The following is a 22,129-nucleotide window of genomic DNA, read 5'->3' as shown; positions in this document are numbered from 1 at the left end:
AGGTCCCTTCCAGCTGATGCACAAGGCTTGCCCTGCAGTGTACACATACAGCCTTTCTATTTGGGAGACAGGCAGGGTGAATTCAGTCAGATTAAAATAAGATTGGAAGGCCAAGCTCTGATGTCAGAAAGATTAATTCTGAACCTAATGATGCTGCTTTGAAACCTGCTTCACATCAGGCTTGCCATCCCTTAAGGTATAGCTGGGCAGGAAGCAAATCTGCTTCCACTAGGTGACTTTTGGACATTTGGGAAGTCACTTTCCTTTTTAATGGCATTCATCAAGTTGCATTGGATTATTATTTTAAATGTTTTCTTTTTTATTTTTGAGAGAGAGCATGAGTGGGGAAGGGGCAGAGAGAGAGAGGGAGACACAGAATCCAAAGCAGGCTCTAGGCTCCAAGCTGTCAGCAAAGAGCCTGATGCTGAGCTCAAACCCACGAACCACGAGATCATGACCTGAGCTGAAGTCGGATGCTTATCTCATCTTGCTTTAAAAAAAAATTCTACAATTCAAATCATTTAAAAAAAATTTTTAAATATTTATTTTTGAGACAAAGCACAAGTAGGGGAGGGGCAGAGAAAGAGACACACACAGCATCCAGAGCAGGCTCCAGGCTCTGAGCTGTCAGCTGTAGTCAACACGGACTAGAACTCACGGACCGTGAGATCATGACCTGAGCCAAAGTCGGACGCTCAACCGACTGAACCACCCAGGTGCCCCCAAGTCATTTGATTTGATAGTATTTGATATCTGGTATTTGATAGTAGCTCTCCAGGTTTTTTTCTTTTCTCTAGCTTACTTTAAGAATATATAACATATACATGTAATACATATGCAAAATATGTATTAACTGTTAATTCGTAATGCTTCTGGTCAACAGGTTTTTAAATGTAGTTAAACTTTGGGGGGTTCCAGTTACACGTGGATTTTTTGCCTCTGTGGTGGATCGGCACCTCTAACCCCCAATTTGTTCAAGGATCTGCTTGGTTCTTTGGCATTGTGCCTTAGTCTGGGCTATTTTAAAAAGGAACATGTGGTGAGATTAATCAGAAGCACTCAAGTATCTTCTCATTATAAAGCTGGCATCATCTAACAAAGTTGCTTTTGTAGGGAAAAAATGTTCTTAGCCAGGGTCTTGGATGGGTTAAGAATGGGTCAATTTAGAAATTTCAGGTGTCAAGTTAACTCTCACCGGTTAAAGACTACTTACATACATATTCTACTTATCTACACAGTAGCTATTAAATTTGTTATATAACTTAAGGGAAATTAAGTCCTATAAAACAATGTAAGGTGGTATCTAAAATGACAACTTCAAACGTGATTTCCAAATTCTCTTCAAATTTAAGGACTTACGGTGGTATATGGTATACATTATGCCAAACTCATGCATTTCATAGTGAAAATGTATCCTTATTGTTGGACTAGATAATGTCCAAGGTTTTTTCTTTTTTTTTTTTTTCATGTTAGTTTTGAGAGAGGGAGAGACAGAGTGCAAGCTGGGGAGGGGCAGAGAGAGAAAGGGAGACAAAGAATCTGAAGCAGGCTCCAGGCTCCGAGCTGTCCGCACAGAGCCCGACACGGGGCTCGAACTCACAAACCGTGAGATCATGACCTGAGCCAAAGTCAGATGCTTAACTGACTGAGCCACCCAGCCAGGCGCCCCGGTTTTTTCTTTCTTAAAGTGAACTCCCATCAATAGATTTAAAAACAAAAATCATGGAAATGTCCACATACAGTTGTACAGAGAAGTTAACCCAGTTTCAATATTTAACAATATATTGCCAATCTTGTTTTATTTATATTCAACCCCTACCCCTTCTTCCTTATCCAGATTATTTTGAAGCAAATCCCATACTTGTTTATCTCTCCAACTATTTCAGTATTTCTATATATTCCTACAAGAGGTTCTTGGTTGAAAATGTTTTCACATGTAATTTTTATTGTTAACACTTTGAGCATTAATATGCACACTTCTTCCTACTAGGGACTGGTTTGGTTGAAAGACAAAGAAGCAACACATTGTAAACTTTGTGAAAAGGAATTCTCGCTCTCCAAGAGAAAGGTAAGGGAGATAGATAGGAAGTGAATCCAAAAGCTTTGGTGCAAACATGTCTTCTAATTTTATTCATTCTTTGATTTTTTCCATTTAATAGCACCACTGTAGAAACTGTGGGGAAATTTTCTGTAATGCTTGCTCTGACAATGAACTGCCGTTGCCTTCTTCACCAAAGCCAGTACGGGTTTGTGATTCCTGTCACGCATTGCTGATCCAGAGATGCTCATCTAACTTGCCATAAAACTCCAGAACTAAGTCCTTACGTATGAAAGTACCTACAATGGATGGTTAATGTATGAACCTGCATACGCTGTGTTTAGACAGTCCTTCTTAAGCAGCTTTCAGATGGTATTGGTTATCAGTTTTATCTTCCACACATTCATGGGAATTAGAAGCTATAGAATAGCTCATTGTTATTCAAGAACTTTCAACAGGGCATGCTTTAAAATAACTTTAGCTTAATTCCTCATTAACTTTTAACGCCATTTAAATCATGTAACTTTTAACGCCATTTAAAAGGCCAGATAACAAAGTTCACACACACACACACACACACACACACTTGCCTTATTTTGTAAAGGCCTTCTGTAAGGGTGCAGATTAATTCTCCAGATTGTCAAATTGGCATTTGATGATGCCTGTAGTTTTAATGCACTTTAAAGCTTCACAGTTCTCAGAGAAAGATCAGAAATACATTGGACTTTTTGCAAGTATTAATATTCCAACTCAAGACTTTTCCTTAGCTTGCAAAGATTTCAACCTTAACTTTGTCCTTTCTGCCCTACTTCATTTGCCCATCTTGCATTAGAAAAGGCCAGTACTTTATCCTATAGAATTTCCTTTTGGTCATCCTCTAATCATTAATGTATTTATTAGTACTTCTCAGATACAGTGGTTTAAAGAGGTATTATTTATTTTACCTCAATTTTTTCCTTTGAAAGGAAGTTAAAACTTATCCTCCTTTACCTTTCTTTTTACCAAAAAAAGAAAAAAGTTCTTACAGATCTTTCCATACGCTATACCTGCTAACACTGCTAGTTTTTTCAGGGAGGGCTCATACTTCTTTCAAAAGAAAAATCTGTCCCCAGAAAAAAGGTTTATTAATAGTAAGGGATTACAAGCTCCTTATTGGTTCTCCTCTGAGCATTAAAGGAGAAACCTAAAATAGCTAAACTTTGCCTTTGATAGGACTTGGGTAATTAACTTTATTAGATTTCCATTCTAGTGACTTTTAGGAAGCATTACATCATAGTGATCCACTACTGCAGTTATAAACACAGTGAACTCTTCACCATATAATGAGAACCTCCAAGGCAGGATTCTTTCTGCAACAGATGATCTGGTCTCAGCCCTGCCATGACACATGAACTAGGTCAAGCATGAAAGATTCAGTGAACACTAATCCCCTTATACTGCTTGTAGCATACCAAGAATATGTAAAGTTACCCTTGTATAAGTAATCTTTGAATAGCATCACCACTTGGGAGACCCCTCTTAGGTATTTTTAGCCATGCACTTTAAGTCTATGAATCTTTCACACAGATAGGAATTAATCCTAGGAATATTATAGAGAATTAATCATGACCACTTCCCTCCTACCTAAAACGGTTACTACTCTGCAGGATCATTTCCTCAGAATATATGTATTTTCACTTGGGTTTAAAACATGAATTTTCTAAATTGCCAAAGTATGAAACCAGTATTTTACTCGAATTATTTTCTCCATATCCAGTTAGCTTTTGAGGTCTTCAGTTAGAACTGTTGTACAGATTTTTAGGTGGTCTTTCTTGAATGTCGACAGAAATATTGTCAAGAGATGAATTATATTCTTGAACTGTTTTGTATTGATGGGATGAATTAACATTTTTATGATTACTAAAAATGAGAATAAGCAAATATGAAATTTCAAATACTAGGTGTTTTATTACTGTGCTTACTAGAACAAACTTTTGAATGTGATTTTGCTTAAATTCCAAGGCTTGGTTTCATTCAACAGACCATGATTTTCAGTCCCCTTTAAATTCATTATTCAAAACTCCCATTATCCCCATTGATTTGGGCTTTTTGTATGCAAGCCTTTGGGACAGCAATACAACTTGCTTCATTTAGTTTGGGCTCTTATTTAAAAACTATTTACTAAATTTTGGACTTTGTTATAAAACTTAATTTGTATTGTGAATCTACACTTTCTATTTGTCAAGATTTGCCCTCATAGAAACTATGAATCTCACAAACCATTCCGTCTAGCCAGTACTACAGTAATGCTATGGTGGTGCCAAGGAATTGTAATTCTTACTCTGTGCTGTTTTAAAACAAAATGTGAATTTTATAAACCAAATAAAAGATATGAAAAATTGCCCTTTGAAAGGCTAACTTGCATTTATGACTATAACTTTTGATTTTAATAGGGTAGTCCTGGGAAAAAAGCCCATAGGATCTCTAAAGGGTTAAGTGGTATGAGCCTAATACTTAAACGGATAATTAAGGGAGGAGTACAAGCATTAAACAAGTCACTGCTCCATTTAAGCTAACACAGCTTCCTTCTCTAACAGCAGAAATCACTCCTTAGGAGTCACTTTGTCCAGTGTTCACGTAGATACGGCACCTTCTACCAATATGATTTACAATCAGTAACCGACACAAAGCATTCTAGGACAGACCACACTATTATCTCCCATGTTGATATTTATTACATTAATAACATTTCTAGCAAAAACAAGTAACAAGGTCAATAACTGAATTCACATTGACAGGTTTCATTTTGATCCATTAGCCAATTTGGAAAAAAGCCATATTGATCAAAGGGATTAAAAGTAAAAAGCACCTTTTCCTTGCTACATATAGTATTTTTAAACACAATGGCTCTAAAACTCCAAACAGATATAAAATGCAAAATCCAACTTCCAGGACTCTCATTTTAATTGACTATCACATGGACTGGTCTCTTACATTTGTTTAATCATTTATACAGTTACTAAAAAACCATATACTTTAACTATTGGGCAGGAAAACTGAAAATAACAGCTGTGAGAATTATACTCCACAGTAAATACTTTTTGTACTGAATTCTCATGTCACTGAGAACCTTAACCTAGTCTAACATTTAGAGAGAACTTACAACTATCATTTTTTGGGAAACATTTTTGGTACTTCAGTCAAGTGCTGAGTGAATCTTATTCTAAACTCTAGGGCTAGAATTTAAACTTCCAACGCTCTCATCCCCAGGTAACACAATTAGGAATATTCAGAAATCCAGATACCCTTTAGATCTTCATTTCAGAGCTATGCTTGATAAATGACATTTGAAAAAGAATGACTAATATAGAAATTAGTGGAATTTATACTCCTGAAGCCACCTACACTCATCTTTAGGTTTTATATATTTACAGTATTGTCCAGGAGAAATTAAAAGAAAAAAGTTACACTATTTTCCAAGCTCTATTCCAGATGTCTGCTTATTAAAGACTTGTGGTTTATGCAAAGGTGAACCATTGTCCTCTAAAATTACACTATACTACTACTTGTAGAGCTAATAGTAAAATACATCAACCCAAATCTTATGAAAGCAGCACATCCTTAGGAGTAACTAGTATATAAAAAGTATCAACATCAGTGGTTTGAATATAAAAATTTATTTTTAAGTCAAAGTATGCAACAAATAAAACCTACAGAAAACAGATTTTCCCATCACAATCTGTTGCTTTACCAAATAATATTTTGAAAACACATTCCTTCAGTCATTATAAAGTTCTTAAAATACAAAAGAAATTAAATCTGTAAGAAAGTCTAGTAGACCAGACACTGTTGTCAGGACTTTGATGTTGGTGGTTATGCTTTAATACATCCCACGCCATCCACCTCCACTCATGCCACCTTGCCCATAGTAACCTCCACTGCCTCCACCGCCACGGCCTTTAAAAAAAGAACAAAAAACACAAGAATTGTTTAGCAGGAAATATCAGTGCATACTACGTTAAAGATAACATGAGCTTAAAAACGTCCACACATGGGACTAACAGATCAAACCACAGTAACCAAAGACACTTACCATAACCACCCAAGCCATCAGGAGTACCATATCCTCCACTGTAATTGTTACCCATTCCCATTCTTCCAACAGATCCATAACCTCCCTGATTATCTTAAAAAGAAAAAAAAAAAAGTTGGAGATTGACTGTAAAATGTGTAACTCTGCTTATTTAAAAAACTTTACATACCCATTCCATCTCTGCCATAGCCTCCCATTCCAGAACCTCCCATTCCAGAACCGCCTCCAGGAGTAGAATTCAAGAAGAGTTCAATGTACCGATGTTCTTTAAGAAAAAAGAAAAGATTAATAGGGATGAGAGCAATGATGGATCAAATTTATCAATAAAAGCATAAAAATAATGACTAGCTAATATTAACCTGAAAGCATGTCTATAGACTTCCTATTTACAGAGTTCCTCGTGGAGTGATAAAATGAATGCCAGACGGGCTACAAACCTAACTTACCAAGTCTGTTCAAATTGTACAACCCTGAACAAGCAAAAACTGGATGAGGACTCTGTTTCCTCATCTATAAAAAGGGCTGATTCATTATTGTAGAACCAGCTAGTGTACTTCTTAAAATATATTCCATGTCCCCAGGGACACCTGGGTGGCTGGCTCAGTTGATTAAGCATCCATCCCACTCTTGACTTCGGCTCAGGTCATTATCTCATGGTCATGAGATCCATGAGACCAAGCCCTACATCAGGCTGTGTGTGCTGGGCATGGAGCCTGCTTGGGATATTCCTTCCCTCTGCCCTTCCCCTACACGTGCTCGCTCTCTCAAAAAAATGTATACTCCACGTCTCAAGAACTGAATTAGAATCATGAAAGTAATGTCCACAAAAACCTATTTTCTACTGACTACAAAATGATCTGTGTATAGTCAGATTTAGGAATCACTAGTCAGGGTAAAATTTAATATTTAAAATGGATTTGATAACATGCAGAAATAACTTCCCCGAGTTAGTTGACATATGGGTTAAGCGGTGATTTGCAAATGGCATGGGAACTCAGGCAAATGCAAGTAACATACCTATTTTCCCCCAATAATAACTTAAGCTGTAATAACCTGTCAAGTACTAAGCCTGAATTACCTTTTCATTAAAAAGGCCCGTAAAAAGCCTTTAAAAAGTCTGAACTTATTAGAGGCCATATGGTTTCAGGTCCCAATAACTGCCAAGAATTGTATCTACAGATCCTGTAACATCTTACATATGAGGAATTACAAATGAGAGTTATTTTAGAAATTCACACCTGAGAAATGAGTTAGCAAGCCAAAGATACCACTTACGCATGTTATTCTTATCTTTAGACATGGCAGCTACGGCATCTTCATGTGTCACAAATTCTACATCTGCTTCTCCTGTTGCTCTGCCATCAGCTCCAATATCAATATGCACTCGTATTGGATTTAGTGGTGAGAAGAACTAAACAAAACATTTGTTATTAATTTTTCTATTTAGATTATCAGAAGTAAATTACCACATACCCTTATGCATTAAAACAAACCTCTCTACTGCCCTGTATTGCAAGGCTAACAGATCAACTACAACAGTTCTGGGAATAATATAAAATTATACACTCAGGGGAAAATGCAAAGAAATTCTCTTTAAAATAAGCTAATAATGGGGCGCCTGGTGGCTCAGTTGGTTAAGTGTCTGACTTCACCTCAGGTCATGATCTCACTGCTTGTGAATTCGAGCCCCCACATTGTGCTCTGCTGACAGCTCAGAGCCTGGAGCCTGCTTCTGATTCTGTGTCTCCCTCTCTCTCTGCCCCTCTCCCACGCTCTCAAAAATAAACATTAAAAATTTTAAAATAAGCTAATAAGAGTGCCTTGGTGGCTCAGTTGGTTAAGTGTCCAACTCTTGATCTTGGCTCAGGTCTTAATCTCACGGTCATGAGTTCAAGCCTTGTGTTGAGCTCCACCCAGTTTGGAGCACTTAAAAAAAATAACCTAAGTAAAAGAAAAAGCAAGCTAAGTGATATTAAAAGAAAAAAAAATTCTAACCCAAAACACAGTTCACTCTAAACAGAAAAAGTGTCATATCCTACCACTGAGAGGGAGAGGAGTTAAGTCCTCTGTCCTCCCAAGAAAAGTATTTCGAAATTGCTAAAGGATAAATAGGTCACCTGAGACTTAGAAACATGCACAGAGAATTTAGGTGTTAGGATTTAGACCAATGGAATTTGATAAACATATACCAACTATATGTGGACAGCTCCCAAAATATATTACTTAGTTCTAATCACAAGTTAACCAGGTTGAAGCAATCCTAAAAAGGTACTTAGGCCATCAGTTCCCAGTAAGATCTACAGCTAAATTCATTTTAGAACTAGATAGTAGTCTTGGCTTTGTAAGGCCCCCAGGATCTCTACGGCAACTACTCAGGAGGTAAGAATGGATGTGACTAGATGCACCTGGGCTGAAGTTTGCAGATTCTCTAACCAATTTGAAATCAACCAATTTCAAATCAGCAATAGCATCTATGCCCATTATTTTCACAGCTCCTGTTTCTAATCACAATATAGCTAGAAAGTCAAACTAAACTAAACTTTGACTTGTTAACGTATTTCCACTTCCAAAACTTGACAAGGGCAATAATACTCCAGTCATCTCTACTCTATGCTGATCACTTTTCACTAAATTTTTTAAAAAAAGGTTACTTATTTGAAAAAGAGCATGAGGGGAGGAGGAGCAGAGAGGGAGAATCCTAAGCAGGCTCTGCATGGTCAGCACAGAGCCCGATGTGGGGCTCGAACCCCTGAAACCCTGAGATCATGACCTGGGCCAAAATCAAGAGTCAGACGCTTAACTGACTGAGCCACCTAAGCATCTCTTCACTGAATTCTTAACTGGACTTTCTAAGTAAATCAATATACAATGGACAAAAAAATATTCACTGATAAGGATATATATATACATATTTATATACAGTATTAAAGGAATTCTGACATTAAAACTATAAAAAACATGAGTCCATTTAAGAATGCTTCAGGGGCGCCTGAGTGGCTCAGTCGGTTAAGCGGCTGACTTCAACTCAGGTCACGATCTCGCGGTCCGTGAGTTCGAGCCCCGCGTCGGGCTCTGGGCTGATGGCTCAGAGTCTGGAGCCTGCTTCCGATTCTGTGTCTCCCTCTCTCTCTGCCCCTCCCCCGCTCATGCTCTGTCTCTCTCTGTCTCAAAAATAAATAAAACGTTAAAAAAAAAAAAAAAAAAAAAAGAATGCTTCAAAATTGGATACCAGAATAAAACTATTACTAAAATTACTCACATTAGCAATGTCATTTTCAGTTGCACGAAAAGGTAATCCTCTCATATGTACAAAATGACCACCATGAAATCCCGAACTTGCATCACCAGCTCCACCATAGCCGTGTCCTCCCATACCTAATAAAATTTCCAGATTATAAATGGCTGATACATGTAAAGCCTCTTGACAACACTTCTTCTCTATACATTACTTTTCCTATTTATACCTTTTTCTTTGCCACCCAAGAAATCTTAACACAGTTGTTCTAAACATCAAATAAAGAATCATTCTGAGTATCAAATACTGTAAGTATGTATCTGTATAAAAGCCCCATGTACGGATGCACTGAAATATGCCTATTTTTATACAAGTCACTTAACCTATATTAAACCACAAATGGTAGTAAAATACTAATATGCACCTAAAAATGAATGTCTTTAATATTTATTTACCTCTTCCATCTCTCATTCTGTCATCGAAGCCATCATTTCCATAGCCATAATTATTATAGCCACCATAGTCATCAAAACCTCCATAACCTGTATAATTTAATGAGAAATACATGAATACACTTTCAAGAGATAAATTTTATAAATCCAGTTTATAGAAACATTCTGTGACAACAGTCTGGTTATCTTATTACAAGTTTGCAACTCCCAACTCAGTGCATGTGAAAAAAAGCAGTTAACACTTGGTGGAAATAAAAAAATCTCAAAAGGATACATTTAGACATCAAATTAACTTTCATTCTGACGTTAAACAGAAAATGTCAAAATATGCCAAAATCTTCATTTTAATTTCTGTATTATGTAGGTGCCAATATGTGCATCAATCAAGTCCCATAGCTGGCCATGGGAATTCATATTTTCATGAACAGGTTTTTAAAACCTAGTAGGTACTGAAATTACTGCCATTTCTATATTTCTTGACAAAGTGTCAGGAACATTAAGAAAATGACAACAGAACCTTTGTTCATTAGATACACATACCACCATCATATCCATCACCTCCTCGTCGCATTCTGTCATACATACTTCCACGCCCAGCTCCATAATAACCCCCTCTTCCTCCTATCGGTCTATCATATGGTCCCGGTCGCTGGCCCAGCAATCTTCTTGGTGGATCATAAAATCCTTTGATTTCACTCCTGCTACTTCTGAAGATCTCAATATACCTATTTAAAAATGGTTTAAGGTACAAGTTTTAGCGTAAATGTATTAGAATAAATAAGATACTGGGCAAAAATGCAGTAAGTTTTTCTACATCTAGATACATAACCCAATTTAAATTGCCTAAATACACCATAAATTAACATTTTTTACACCTACAAACTTAAATAATATTTAAGTTTTACATAAATAAATTAGTCATTTGAAAACAATTCATAATAATTTTAGCTTGTTTCCTTTAGTACATCATAGGTGTTTAGAGAAAATAGCTGATTATAAAAAAGCATTTATCAACATCCTATAGAGAAATGGAAACAATCTAATTTTAATTTAAGCAAACTATTAGCATTAATTCCCCACCCAAATCTGTAGTTTCCAAGTTAAATTTAGATAATTATCAATTCTTTTAAACTACCCCAGAAAAATGTTATTGTAACCCCCCCATTTAAGCAATAGTGACCCACAACCCCCAAAAATAAAAATTTAACACCATCCCAAACTCTCCATCCCCACCTGTGCCCTATTCTTTCCTTGTGTTTCCCCAGAGCATTTTCTGCTATCTCCTTTGAAGCAAACTGCACGAAGGCCTCCCCTGTGCTTCTCCCCTGGTAGTCCATCGTCAATGTTATCCCATTTGGCACGATTTCCAACCCTTTAACCCAAGGACAAATAACCCCATCAAGGGGAACAGTGTTAAAGGCTGAAACATTCCCATCTGAATCAAATATTTAAAACAAGTCTAAACAAAACAAAACAAACAAAACAAAAAAGCTTAAGTTTCCCATCACCCCATAATACAAGCGGAAGATTTTTTTCAAATATTACTGGATTACATATTTTTTTTTGCAACCAGTGTCTTTTTTAAATTACATACACTAAAAGCTCACCTATATTACATTAAAAAAGCCAAATCAAATTTATGCTCCATATAATTCATGGTTCATCACACATAATTACTCTCAATTAAGTTTATTGCACATTAGTTAGGTTTCACATATTCTAAACATTCTGTACTGAATATTAACTGGAGCATATTTCGTAACATAATACATTAACCAAGATACTATACTCAAAAAGACCCCAAAACAAATGGGTTTTACAAATTAAAAACTGAGTAATATAATAAAAATATATAATTAAAATACTACTAAACTTTGACTAATACTAGAGGTACCTTGAAAGAACTGAACTATTTCCTCTTTGCTGCAACCAAATGGCAGTCCACGAAGTCGTACTGTCCCATCACTAGCGTCATTTGGACCATTATGTTTCATAACCCAATCCATCTCAATAACGTTTGATTTAAACGCTATAAAAAATAAACAAGCACATAAAGCAGTCAATCAAAATATACTCTTGCTACAGGTACTGAAGAAACACCACTCAGTGGTGTACAACAGGAAATGTAACATATGGCTTGTTGACAATGCAAAGGCAAAACACCTTCCCATTTTGGGGTTGGCAAAAAGGGAAAAGTGAGTGAAACCTGTCCCACCCCCCACAAAGTACTGAATTTCTAAGGCCCAAATATTTTATAATGCCCAATCTTAAGAAAACTTACACAATTTCAGATTAGTCTTCAAATTCCATTTCCTGTCACCTTATTGTCAACTCTAGCCTTTTCCTCATTTCTCCAATTTTCATTCACTTTTCAGGTTTTATTATTCATTTGAATCATTATGCAAATTCTTTAAAACTTAATTACTCAAAAGCTGCACATACCACCAGTGTCCACTTACAGCAAGAGCCTAAGTCAAAAGTTCAATGAGTACTTCCTTCAATATTAGAAAAATGGCATTACAAAAGTCGTAATTTTTAGATGCACTTTAAATCTGAACAAGTCAAATTGCTTTTGAAGGAGGGGAAAAAATTGATATCTCTACTTTAAATCTAAACACTTCTCAAAAGTTTTAAAATGACTTAATTAGGGTATGTTTTAAAATCGGGGTAAAAGGCCTCAAAAGGCCTTCCAACAGTGTCTGTTTTTTGAAGCTACCTGTTTGGAGTATATTAAAGATGAGTTTACTCACTGCTTTACTTTTAAACACAAATTTTAAAAGGCAACACATTCACATTTTTTTTTTTTTTTTAGGGTACAGTAAGAAGCCCTCCTAGCCTTCCAGAAAGAACCCATCCACACCCAGCTCCCTTCCCAAGAGACAACCATCCTTTTAGAATTCCAGTACATTTTAAAGAGGCTAATGCAGAAGTCCTTCAGCTGCAGAAACTTACCAGACGTTACAAATTTCACTAAGCAGCTGTAGGAATCCTACTCACCTGAGTATTTCAAACCTTTCCCTCACCACCTCCTCCCCTGTAAACAAAACAATTTGTTCACTTGATTCCTTTACGCTTGAAGGTATTCCATAACAGTGTTCACTAATATTTAATTTCACACCATCTAATTATCAGTGCAACTGTGAGAAGTAGCATCTGCAGAAAGTAATTTTTTTTTTTTTGCTAGAATTGGTACATTTAAAAAAAAACGGACAAATTTTCCCAATGTGGTTATTAAATACCTCTGCGTGTAAATAACAACTTTGAGACTTGTTTTGTGGTTTTAAAAAATCCTGGGAGGCACTCTAGACACAGACACCAAAGTGGGAAGATTTTGAATTTTTTTTTTATCAGACGTTACAACTGATTTTTACGCACATGAATACTTGATGTGAATTAAGAAAACAAACAAAAAAATCATAAAAAAAAAAACAACCCTGGATTTGAATCCCTATTCTGCCACTCAATGGCTGATGTAAGCAAACTTCTTAACCTCTCTGTTCAACTGTAAAATACAGATAGCACAGGTGCTTATACTTCACCGGACTGTTACTTTTAAGACTCGTTTATAAAGCTTGGTCCGTAGCATGGCTAATCATTCAATGGTAGTCACTGGGTTTTAAAGGGCCCTGTATAACTACTGAATTATACCACAAACAAAATAAAGAAACCTTAATTAAAGGACAGAAAACTATCCTGAGTCTTGAAATACAGATAGTTAAAGTCTTTTCCATAGTCAACATAGGCTTAAGCTTTCAAGCTTCCTAAGGAAGGATTATGTCCAAGGCAGAGGAAAAAGGAGGGCTTTTTGGAAATGTTTTCTATAGCACCTATTAGATAAAAAGCAGAGTAGTCCTGAAAAAAGTAGACCCTGAGTCAGTTTGAGAAAAAGTTACGACATTTTGAAGATCTCTACCATTTTCTTAAAAAAACCCCAAAAGACTTTAAAAAATGGCATCAACTTAAAAAAAAAAATTCCTATAAAAGATGACTCAATAGAAAAAAAGAAAAATTAAAGGATGTAACATCAAATGTTACTTCTTATAAAACATGTAAGTACTTTGCAAAATCAATTTAATGTGTTGTAAAAAGACCTTGGTGTGACGCTTTTTATTATTTAGAACGTTTCTTTCTTCAAAGTAAAGATACTTTGTTTTGGGAACAAACAAAAAGATGGTAACTGACTTATCTTCACTATAAACTTTAGCCCTTTCTAAGAAACACAAGCAAGCACACTAGTTTTGATTTTTGGATCAGTCTATACTAAAAAGACCTATACAAAACTAACAAAACATTAAGTCTGTAAAAAACACAATAATAAACTTAACACAATTGTAAGTGGAGAAAAAGTTAACCAGATTCAGAAGACAAACTATTTCACAGGATGACTCTTCTCCACTCTACATGTATGAAGACTACACAATTTTAAAAGCCACACTTGATTATTCCTTCAAAACTCAAAATTTGAGTCTAGAATTCTACTTACAAAACAAAACCAAGACAAACTCTGAAAGCATACAAAAAGACAATTTCCTCTAATACATTAATAAAGCGGTCTCAGACACTACCTAGAGTCTACCAATTATTCAGGATAATCCATCTCGACCTTTCTTTGCAAGTTTCAAGACTAATCCCAATTCTGCTTTAAGACTTCCAAGTGTTAGCACCAATTAAAAATACCAGCAGCTGAACTAGTATAACTGAAGTCACTTTTGAGTGAGACTTTAATTTCCTAAACATGATATTAAGTGAAAGAAGCCAGTCACAAAAGTCCACATGATTTTAAATAGGTAAAGTTTATGGTATGTGAATTCTATCTCCAAGTTGCTAAGCATCTAAGAGGTAAAATGAAATATAAAATTCCTTTAATACACAGAGGCATATACTATCTTCTGAAATATAATGAAGTTAGGGTTTGATGTAACAATAAATAACTTTATAAATGGTAGCTCACTAGTCTTAAAAAATGAGAATGAACTTCAAATTTTGGCAATAAAGTGATAATTAAACTGAACATCTTACATCATTTCCCCTTGCCAATGTGTTTGCTCCTTAATTATCAGTAGAAAAGGTAGACACACCACTAATACCTAAAGGAGATGTTAAGTCCCTAAAATTACAAAGGAGTTCTTTTTTAAAACAAAGTTTACCATCACCTATTGCAGCTCAGCCACTTGTATACCAAAATAAGAACATCAAAAAAAGAACATGGTTATTAAAAATATAAAAGGTAATTAGTAATCAGATGGATTTCCAGATTATGCAGGTGAAAGGACACAAAAAAAGGTTTCTAGGGTAATCCAATTAGGAAAGCCATTATATCATGTACTACTTTACAGAAAACTCTAGGCTTTTTCAAAGGCTACTAAAATCAGACCATCTTCAACAATAGGAAGGTTTTTTGTTTTTAAAGCTGAAAAAAGTAGGTAATAAGAGTTCTTGTAAGGACTCCTATTCATTATCGGGAACTCTTTATAAAATTCTCAGGCCCTGACTCACTTTTTCAGGTACTCAGTGAAAATTACGGACCTAGCTTCCCTGTGTTCTAAGGAACCCCCGCCCCCCCATCACACCACCACGTGACTGGGCTTTCGGTTTGTTTTGTTGTTGTTGAGTAGGCTTTTTTTCTTGGCCAAAATATCACCACTGTCCTATACTAAATAAAAAACATGCTTAGCTGCCAAAAGAAAATAAATGCTAACTGTATTTTGATGTATTTTACTTCTACAGCCTCTCTGCACAACATACAACTCTTGGAGACTTAATATTGAAAGTAATTAAATTCCTACACAAATTTATGCCATCACTGTTTTAACTGCTTCCCAAAGGTAAAACTCCTACTTACATTATTACTCAGTGTAGTGCCAAACTACACAAAACCCACTGCTAAACCACCCACCCCTGCCCAAAAGTTCAAAAGGCTGTTATCAGAGTTCACTGGACCCGAACGATTATTTAAATTGCCCATTTCACATTCCTATTCGAAGTCAGCCGCTTTTCTGCTTACAAAAACAATCACCCACAAAGTCTTTACGTTTAAGAGAAATGTGAGAAAAATAAAACCCTCTGGAAAATCAGTACGTACTCTTTTCGAAGTTCCAAATCTGGAATATAAGGGCCGGCTAAGCGTCCTTTATTCCTCCCCGGAGACTTTTCGTTTATCTAGCTGCCCTAGAGACCGGAGAGCTAAGGAGAGTACGCCCCTTCCCCCCGCCCCCCCCATCTTTCCGTCCGGCAGCCAAGCCTGGCTTAGAAACCGTCGCCACCGGGCGGCGGAATTACAAAGGAGGCCGTCTGCCTCCTTTGTCCTGGATTTGGGAGTTGAGCGCCTTCGTCGCCATTGGCTTTCCTCCCCCAGCTCCAGCCTCTCTCATCTTGGGAATCTGCGTCAGAAGTCACTCGCAGTCCCGCCAGCCCAGGGTAGCCCAGCCGAGACTGCGGAGGTAGGGAGGCCGCGGTGGGAGGCCAGGCCCATCCGGCGCCATTTCCATCGGGAGCGCGCCCGCCAGCCCAGACCCCCCCCCCCCCCCGCCCCACCAAGTGCCCAACCTTTCCCTGCTCGCTTCGCTCCCCTTCCGGGGGCGCTGTGACCTCCCCCCGGCCTTCTAAATCAGTTTTAGGAAGCTTAGGGGCAAAAAAGTAGAAAGAGGGGGAAGGGCGGGAAGCCGAAGTGGCCGCGCCACCGTACCCAAAATGGCGGAGGCCAAACCAGCAGGGAAAGCGGGGAAATGCTGGATGACCCCCACTTCGGGCCTCAGTTTCGTCCACTGAATTTCACCTGAGCCAAGTTCTCCCCCACCGCAGGCCGCCCTCCTTGAAGTGGGAGATCGCCTGGGAGGCGCAGTGTGACCGCCTCCGAGCAGCGACCTCCACACTTCCCCCCCCCCACCCCCTCTCAGTCTCTCTTTCGTCCTTCTCCCGACTCCGCTCTCGAAACCACCAGCCCAACCTACCCCCTTTTACTTCAGATACCCTGTCGGGCGACAGTAACGCCGATTCTGGCGCTCGAGGGGTCGGTCGTGAAGAGGAAGAAGTCGCTCGCCTCGTGTAGCGCTCGCCACAACGGTTCTTCCAACCGTCTCAGGCGGTGGCAACCGCTAAGGGAGCTGCGCAGCAGAGCGACTGGCTTGGGGGGATGGGAGAGAGCGAGCGAGAAGGAGGGGGTGGGGCGAGAGCAACGAAGACCAGCTCCCCGCTCTCGCGAGACCTGGGAGTCGCTCCCGCCTTGGCGCTGGCGGCAAGAAGTGCGCATGCGCGCTGGTGGGCCGACCAATTTGTTTGAGGAGGAGGTGGGGAGAGTGGGAGAGGAAGTCTAGTTAGACGCGCGGGTTACGGTAAAACTGTTAAATGCTCAGAGCTCACCTTTCTGCCCATTCGGGGAGGATGTGAAGTGGCAGTTGCAGCCAGTGTGTGTTGAAGGAACCATGGTGTCGCAGTTTGGAAAAGTTTTCCAATACTCTGTCCCCACCAAAACCAAATTCGATAGAGTCCCCACCCTAACCCCTCCCCCCACCCTCCTCACCTGCAGGGAAAGGATGCCACGTGATACGGAGGCCAAATGCGGAGAGGGATTTTCTTGTCAGGTTTGCGTTATGCGGTAAAAATATTGTTTCCCCGCTGCGAAGACACCATAGTGGGTACCAGGCCCCCATTCCGCCTCTAATCTGGGGCTCCTCCTTCCCTGTAGTGGCGCTAGGGCACCGGGCCCAGCCCCCTACCCACACACAGGCGGGCCTCCTCCCTGAGGGGCTTCTTGATAAACCCCCTCCCCCCCACTAGTCCCAGGAGAAAGTTCATCTCTCCACTTGTCTATATTGACGTATAATTAATATGCAGTGTTATATTAGTTTCAGGTATACAACAATGATTTGGTAATTATGTATATACATACTACTCAGTGCTTACCAGGAAGCACTGTACCTCTTAATCCCCTTTATCTATTTCAACCATCCCCTCAACCCACCTCCCCTCTGGCAACCACCAGTTTGTTCTCCCTTTTGAGGAGTCCATTTGTTATTTTTTGTTAGTTTCATCTCTCCCACTTTATAACCTGGGGCATGGATCAGGTGCTGACGACTGACACCTTAGGGTGGTTTTATAAACAGGGCTTTGCGTTCTTGAAAATTGCAGTGCAAGTGACACCGACCTAGTATTTTTTGGTTGTGCTGTCCTACGCCACCAAAGTCCTTAGGGACACGTTATGGCTTTTTTTTTTTCTTTTTTTTAATTAAAAAAAATTTCAAGCCAAATTTCTGTTGAATGGGTGCAGGCCAGTCCTGGTAAAGAGATCAGTGCAAGTGCAAACATAGGAACTGTACATGAAGTGCAAGAGAGGGAAAGAAATGAATTTGAACACAGGGATGTTCCTGTAGTTGGAAATGTGGACAATGCTGATGAGGGATACTAAGGCAAGCTGAGGGCTAAGCACAAACTAGCACAATCCCCCCCCACCCTCAGGTGGGATATGTGTGATATTCCTCAGGTACCCCGGCTGCCCAAAAACAAAGGAAAGGATGGAAATCAAATGGTTAAACTGATAGTTTCCATCAGTTTACAGATATCTCATCAATAGCATAATCTCCGGGAACTCCCTACTATCTTAATGATAATGCTTTGCTAGAGGTAAAAAACAACCTTAGTTTGGCAACACCTAGGCTTCCAGTAATCTGTAAATCCTCTTTAGTATATGGAAATCCCTTTAAGAAACTTTCTTTTGACTTCAGCTCCCCCAACTCCACAGTATATAAGCAGTCACTCTGCACAACCCTAGTGCATCTCTTTCTCTGCCCACGGATCTTGTCCTGTGCTTTAATAAAATCACCTTTTTGCACCAAAGATGTCTTCAAGAATTCTTTCTTGGCCGTCAGCTCTGAACCCCACCATCACCCTAAAACCCCAACAATACTAGGTTGCAGACCTTTAATATTCAGTCAAAGACTTTGTACGTTCTACTATAGAAGTTGGGAAGACCTTGAAGGGATATAAGGGGTGTTAGCAGTGGAGAAGCTTGAATAATTTTTTACCCCATGAGATCTGCAATGTGTAAGGTGTAGGCCGGAGACCAGTTACCTGCATATAATGGAAATCTCCATTTATGGTTTAATTCAGCCTCAAACCTGCTTAAGACAAATGTGGGACAGTAAGAATTGGCTAGGTCATAATGCCCTAATTTTCTTGAGCCCACTCCCTCAAAATACCTCTTGGAGAAAGGGCGATGGGACAGTGTGGTCATTATTACAAGACACAGAAAAACAAAACCTGGATAACATAACATTATGATTCATATTTATTAAGAGCTTGCTTGAGCTAGTGCTGTGCTTAATTCACTGACTCCTTACAATCTAAAGGATAATTATTGTCCCCATTTTACACATCAGATGCGTGAGTTTAGAAGTACAAAAGTTGGGGCACCTGGATGGCTCAGTGGGTTAAGTGTCTGATTCTTGACTTCTGCTCAGATCATAATCTTAATGGTTCATGGGTTTGAGCCCCAAGTTGGACTCTGTACTGACAGCACGAAGCCTGCTTGGGATTCTCTCTCCCCCTCTCTCTCTGTCCCTCCCCTGCTTGTGCTCTCTCTCTCTCCCTCTCTCTCTCTCAAAATAAATGAACATTAAAAAAAAAAGAGGGGGGCGCCTGGGTGGCTGAGTCAGTTGGGTGTCCAACTTTGGCTCAGGTCATGATCTTACAGTTCGTGGGTTTGAGCCCCGTGTTGGGCTCTGTGCTGAAAGCTTGGATCCTGGAGCCTGTTTCAGATTCTGTGTCTCCCTCTCTCTCTGCCCCTTCCCCACTCATGATCTGTCTCTCTGTCTCTCAAGAATGAATGTTAAAAAAAAAAAAATCTTTAAAAAAAATTAAAAAATTAAAAAAAAAGAGAGTACAAAAAGTTGCTGAAGGTCATACACCTAGTAATGGAAGCTAGGATTTGAATCAAAATGGTTTTACTGTAGGGGCTAGGGTCTTAAAGCATTCTAGACCTTCCTGGGGTTGCAAATAACCTAACCCTATGCATTAAGGGAACAAGCATCATTTTAGGCGAATTGAAGTTACTTAACAAACATTACCATCTCAGGAGACAGTTCATTGGCTGGAGACTTTTTTTTAAAATGTTTTATTTATTTATTTATTTATTTATTTATTTATTTATTTATTTATTTATTTATTGAGAGAGAGAGAGAGAGAGAGAGAGAGAAGAGGGGCAGAGAGACACACACACACAATTTGAAGCAGGCGCCAGGCTCCAAGCCGGCAGCACAGAGCCCAACGTGGGGCTCAAACTCCTGAACCGTGAGATCCGTGACCTGAGCTGAAGTTTGTCACTTAACCAACTGAGCCACCATTATGCTCCTGGCTAGAGATGTTTGAAGAGGCCTGAAACTTGATGTACTGGTGTCACTGACACCTTCAGCCCCTCTCCTCAAAAAAAAAATTGCTATGTTAGACTCCAAGCTCCCACACTTCAGATGGAGTTCTTCCTGGGTTCTAGTTACATCACTACTTTACCTTTTCAGTCTTTCAACTTGATTTGGCAGATGGAATGCTGTAATCCCTTTTACCTCTTGCCTGAATTCAAATAATACATTTAGTGCCTGACTGAGTTTGGCATTCTTTCCACATACTTAATTTGTATGGTTCTGGGCCACAATCCTTAAATCATTCTAATGGCTTTTCACCACTGAACTGCAATGTTTTCTTTGTGTTTTGGCCACAATTCCTGTATATTGGGCACTTTGTTGTTTGCCAGTGTAAATTCTTAGGAAGGACTTGAAATTAGTACATGTATTCCTTTTGCTTTTTTATTACAGCAAGTAGGAAGCTTTGAATTAAAAAAAAGTACACTAGGGGCACCTGAATGGCTCAGTTGGTTGAGCATCCTATTTCCGATCATGATCTCAGGTGTGTGAGTTCAGGCCCCGCATCAGGGGGCTGTCAGTGTGGAGTCTACTTTGTACCCTCTGTCCCCCCCCCCTCTGCCCCTCTCTTACTTGTGCTCTCTCTCTCTCAAAAATAAAAAATAAGCATTTAAAAAAAAGGACACTAATTTTGGGGCAAATGTAATTTTAAAAAAGATTTTCTTTTTTTTTTTTAATTTTTTTTTTTTTTAACGTTTATTTATTTTTGAGACAGAGAGAGACAGAGCATGAACGGGGGAGGGGCAGAGAGAGAGGGAGACACAGAATCTGAAACAGGCTCCAGGCTCTGAGCTGTCAGCACAGAGCCCGATGCGGGGCTCGAACTCATGGACCATGAGATCATGACCTGAGCTGAAGTCAGACGCTTAACCGACTGCGCCACCCAGGCGCCCCAAAGATTTTCTTTTTATTATTATTATTATTATTTTTAAGTAATCTCTACACCCAGTGTGGGGCTTGAACCCACACCCTGAGATCAAGAGTTGCATGCTCCACCAACTGAGCCAGACAGGTGCCCTAGAGGCAAACCTAATTTTTATTTGGCTTCCTATTTTACTATTTTTCTCAAAAGAAAAAAAAAAAAAGTCTATCTACTATTCCCATTGGCAAATTGAATCCTGTAAGTCTTGGTGGATTGGTTCATCACTGCTCCAGTGATCCCTACAGATTGTTTCCAGATTGATCTCTGTGGAATTGTTTCCATAGAGATGGTTAGAACTAAGGGCTCCGAGCTGCTTTTGAGATTTTGTTTTCTCTTTGTCTTCCTTTCGGTCATTACAGTACTTTTCTATTAGTACAGAGATCAGAGGAACTCTGGAGAGGATCTTGTTGGAGGCCATAATGAGAGAAAAATGAAAAAGGAGAGGATATGGAAGTACCCACACTCCCCAGAGGAAAACAAGACAACAAATATGTAATCATGTATTACACCATCAGGATGAAGAGGAGAGGAAAATTCCATGCAGAGCCCAGAGAAACAAAAAGAAAGAGAAATTGAAAGAGATTGCACCCTGCTGGGAGAGGGAAGACACATTCACTAAAAATTAGTTAAGATAATTGTTCACATACCTCCAATAGCATTCTAAAATAACATAAAAACTGGATTTTACCATAATCTTTTTGCCATTATGAAAAGCAAATAAACTAAAAAAAAAAGTAGCAAAACCCACAAATAAGTTTCTAGGAGTGTGTTTATAAAGTAGTTGATGCCTTTGAACACTAAATCTGTCTTACTAAGGTTTTGTAAAATGCTTGTTCTTTGATTTATATCATACTTATCTAGTGTCTTCGGAAAGCAGTGATCTTCCTTGTCATGATTCAAAATTATTTCTCAAGACAATGTTTCATTACATAGTTTACATTCTTGATACTTTTTGTTTCTTTAAGTCACTTTTAACTATTCATTCTGGGACTAGGGAAACC

General features: G+C 38.7%; 3 protein-coding genes across 7 annotated transcripts in view; 2 read left to right on the top strand and 1 right to left on the bottom strand.

Annotated features, from left to right (window-relative positions):
• RUFY2 (RUN and FYVE domain containing 2) overlaps positions 1–2,368 on the top strand; it is a 46,975-nt gene extending 44,607 nt beyond the window's left edge. The window contains 2 exon segments of the mRNA XM_042907603.1: positions 1,991–2,068; positions 2,160–2,368. Coding sequence (XP_042763537.1) covers positions 1,991–2,068; positions 2,160–2,303 — 222 coding nt within the window. The 3' untranslated portion in view covers positions 2,304–2,368.
• A 2,359-nt stretch (positions 2,369–4,727) lies between these two features.
• Positions 4,728–16,955, bottom strand: HNRNPH3 (heterogeneous nuclear ribonucleoprotein H3). 5 transcript variants are annotated; one of them, XM_042907606.1, is made up of 10 exons: positions 16,767–16,955; positions 11,692–11,826; positions 11,031–11,169; positions 10,338–10,522; positions 9,801–9,887; positions 9,370–9,485; positions 7,386–7,521; positions 6,280–6,375; positions 6,111–6,203; positions 4,728–5,974 (listed from the first exon to the last, which is right to left on the bottom strand). In XM_042907606.1, the coding sequence occupies exons 2-10, from the start codon at positions 11,801–11,803 to the stop codon at positions 5,898–5,900; spliced, it is 1,041 nt and encodes a 346-aa protein (XP_042763540.1). In that variant the 5' UTR covers positions 11,804–11,826; positions 16,767–16,955; the 3' UTR covers positions 4,728–5,897. The 5 variants fall into 5 exon arrangements, with proteins under 5 accessions (XP_042763540.1, XP_042763542.1, XP_042763539.1 ...); XM_042907608.1 differs by having other exon boundaries at positions 16,748–16,867; XM_042907605.1 differs by having other exon boundaries at positions 10,383–10,522; positions 16,748–16,830.
• LOC122201802 lies at positions 13,261–21,869 on the top strand. Its single transcript, XM_042907788.1, has 3 exons — positions 13,261–13,269; positions 15,623–16,237; positions 21,502–21,869. Exons 1-3 carry the CDS (start codon positions 13,261–13,263, stop codon positions 21,622–21,624), a joined length of 747 nt encoding a protein of 248 aa, XP_042763722.1. The 3' UTR covers positions 21,625–21,869.
• The last annotated feature ends 260 nt before the right edge of the window (positions 21,870–22,129 follow it).

Source organism: Panthera leo, chromosome D2, assembly GCF_018350215.1.
Source record: "Panthera leo isolate Ple1 chromosome D2, P.leo_Ple1_pat1.1, whole genome shotgun sequence".
In the NCBI taxonomy this organism is placed as follows: domain Eukaryota; kingdom Metazoa; phylum Chordata; class Mammalia; order Carnivora; family Felidae; genus Panthera; species Panthera leo.
Note: the sequence above shows the minus strand (reverse complement) of the source record. Positions and strands in the feature narration are given on the sequence as shown.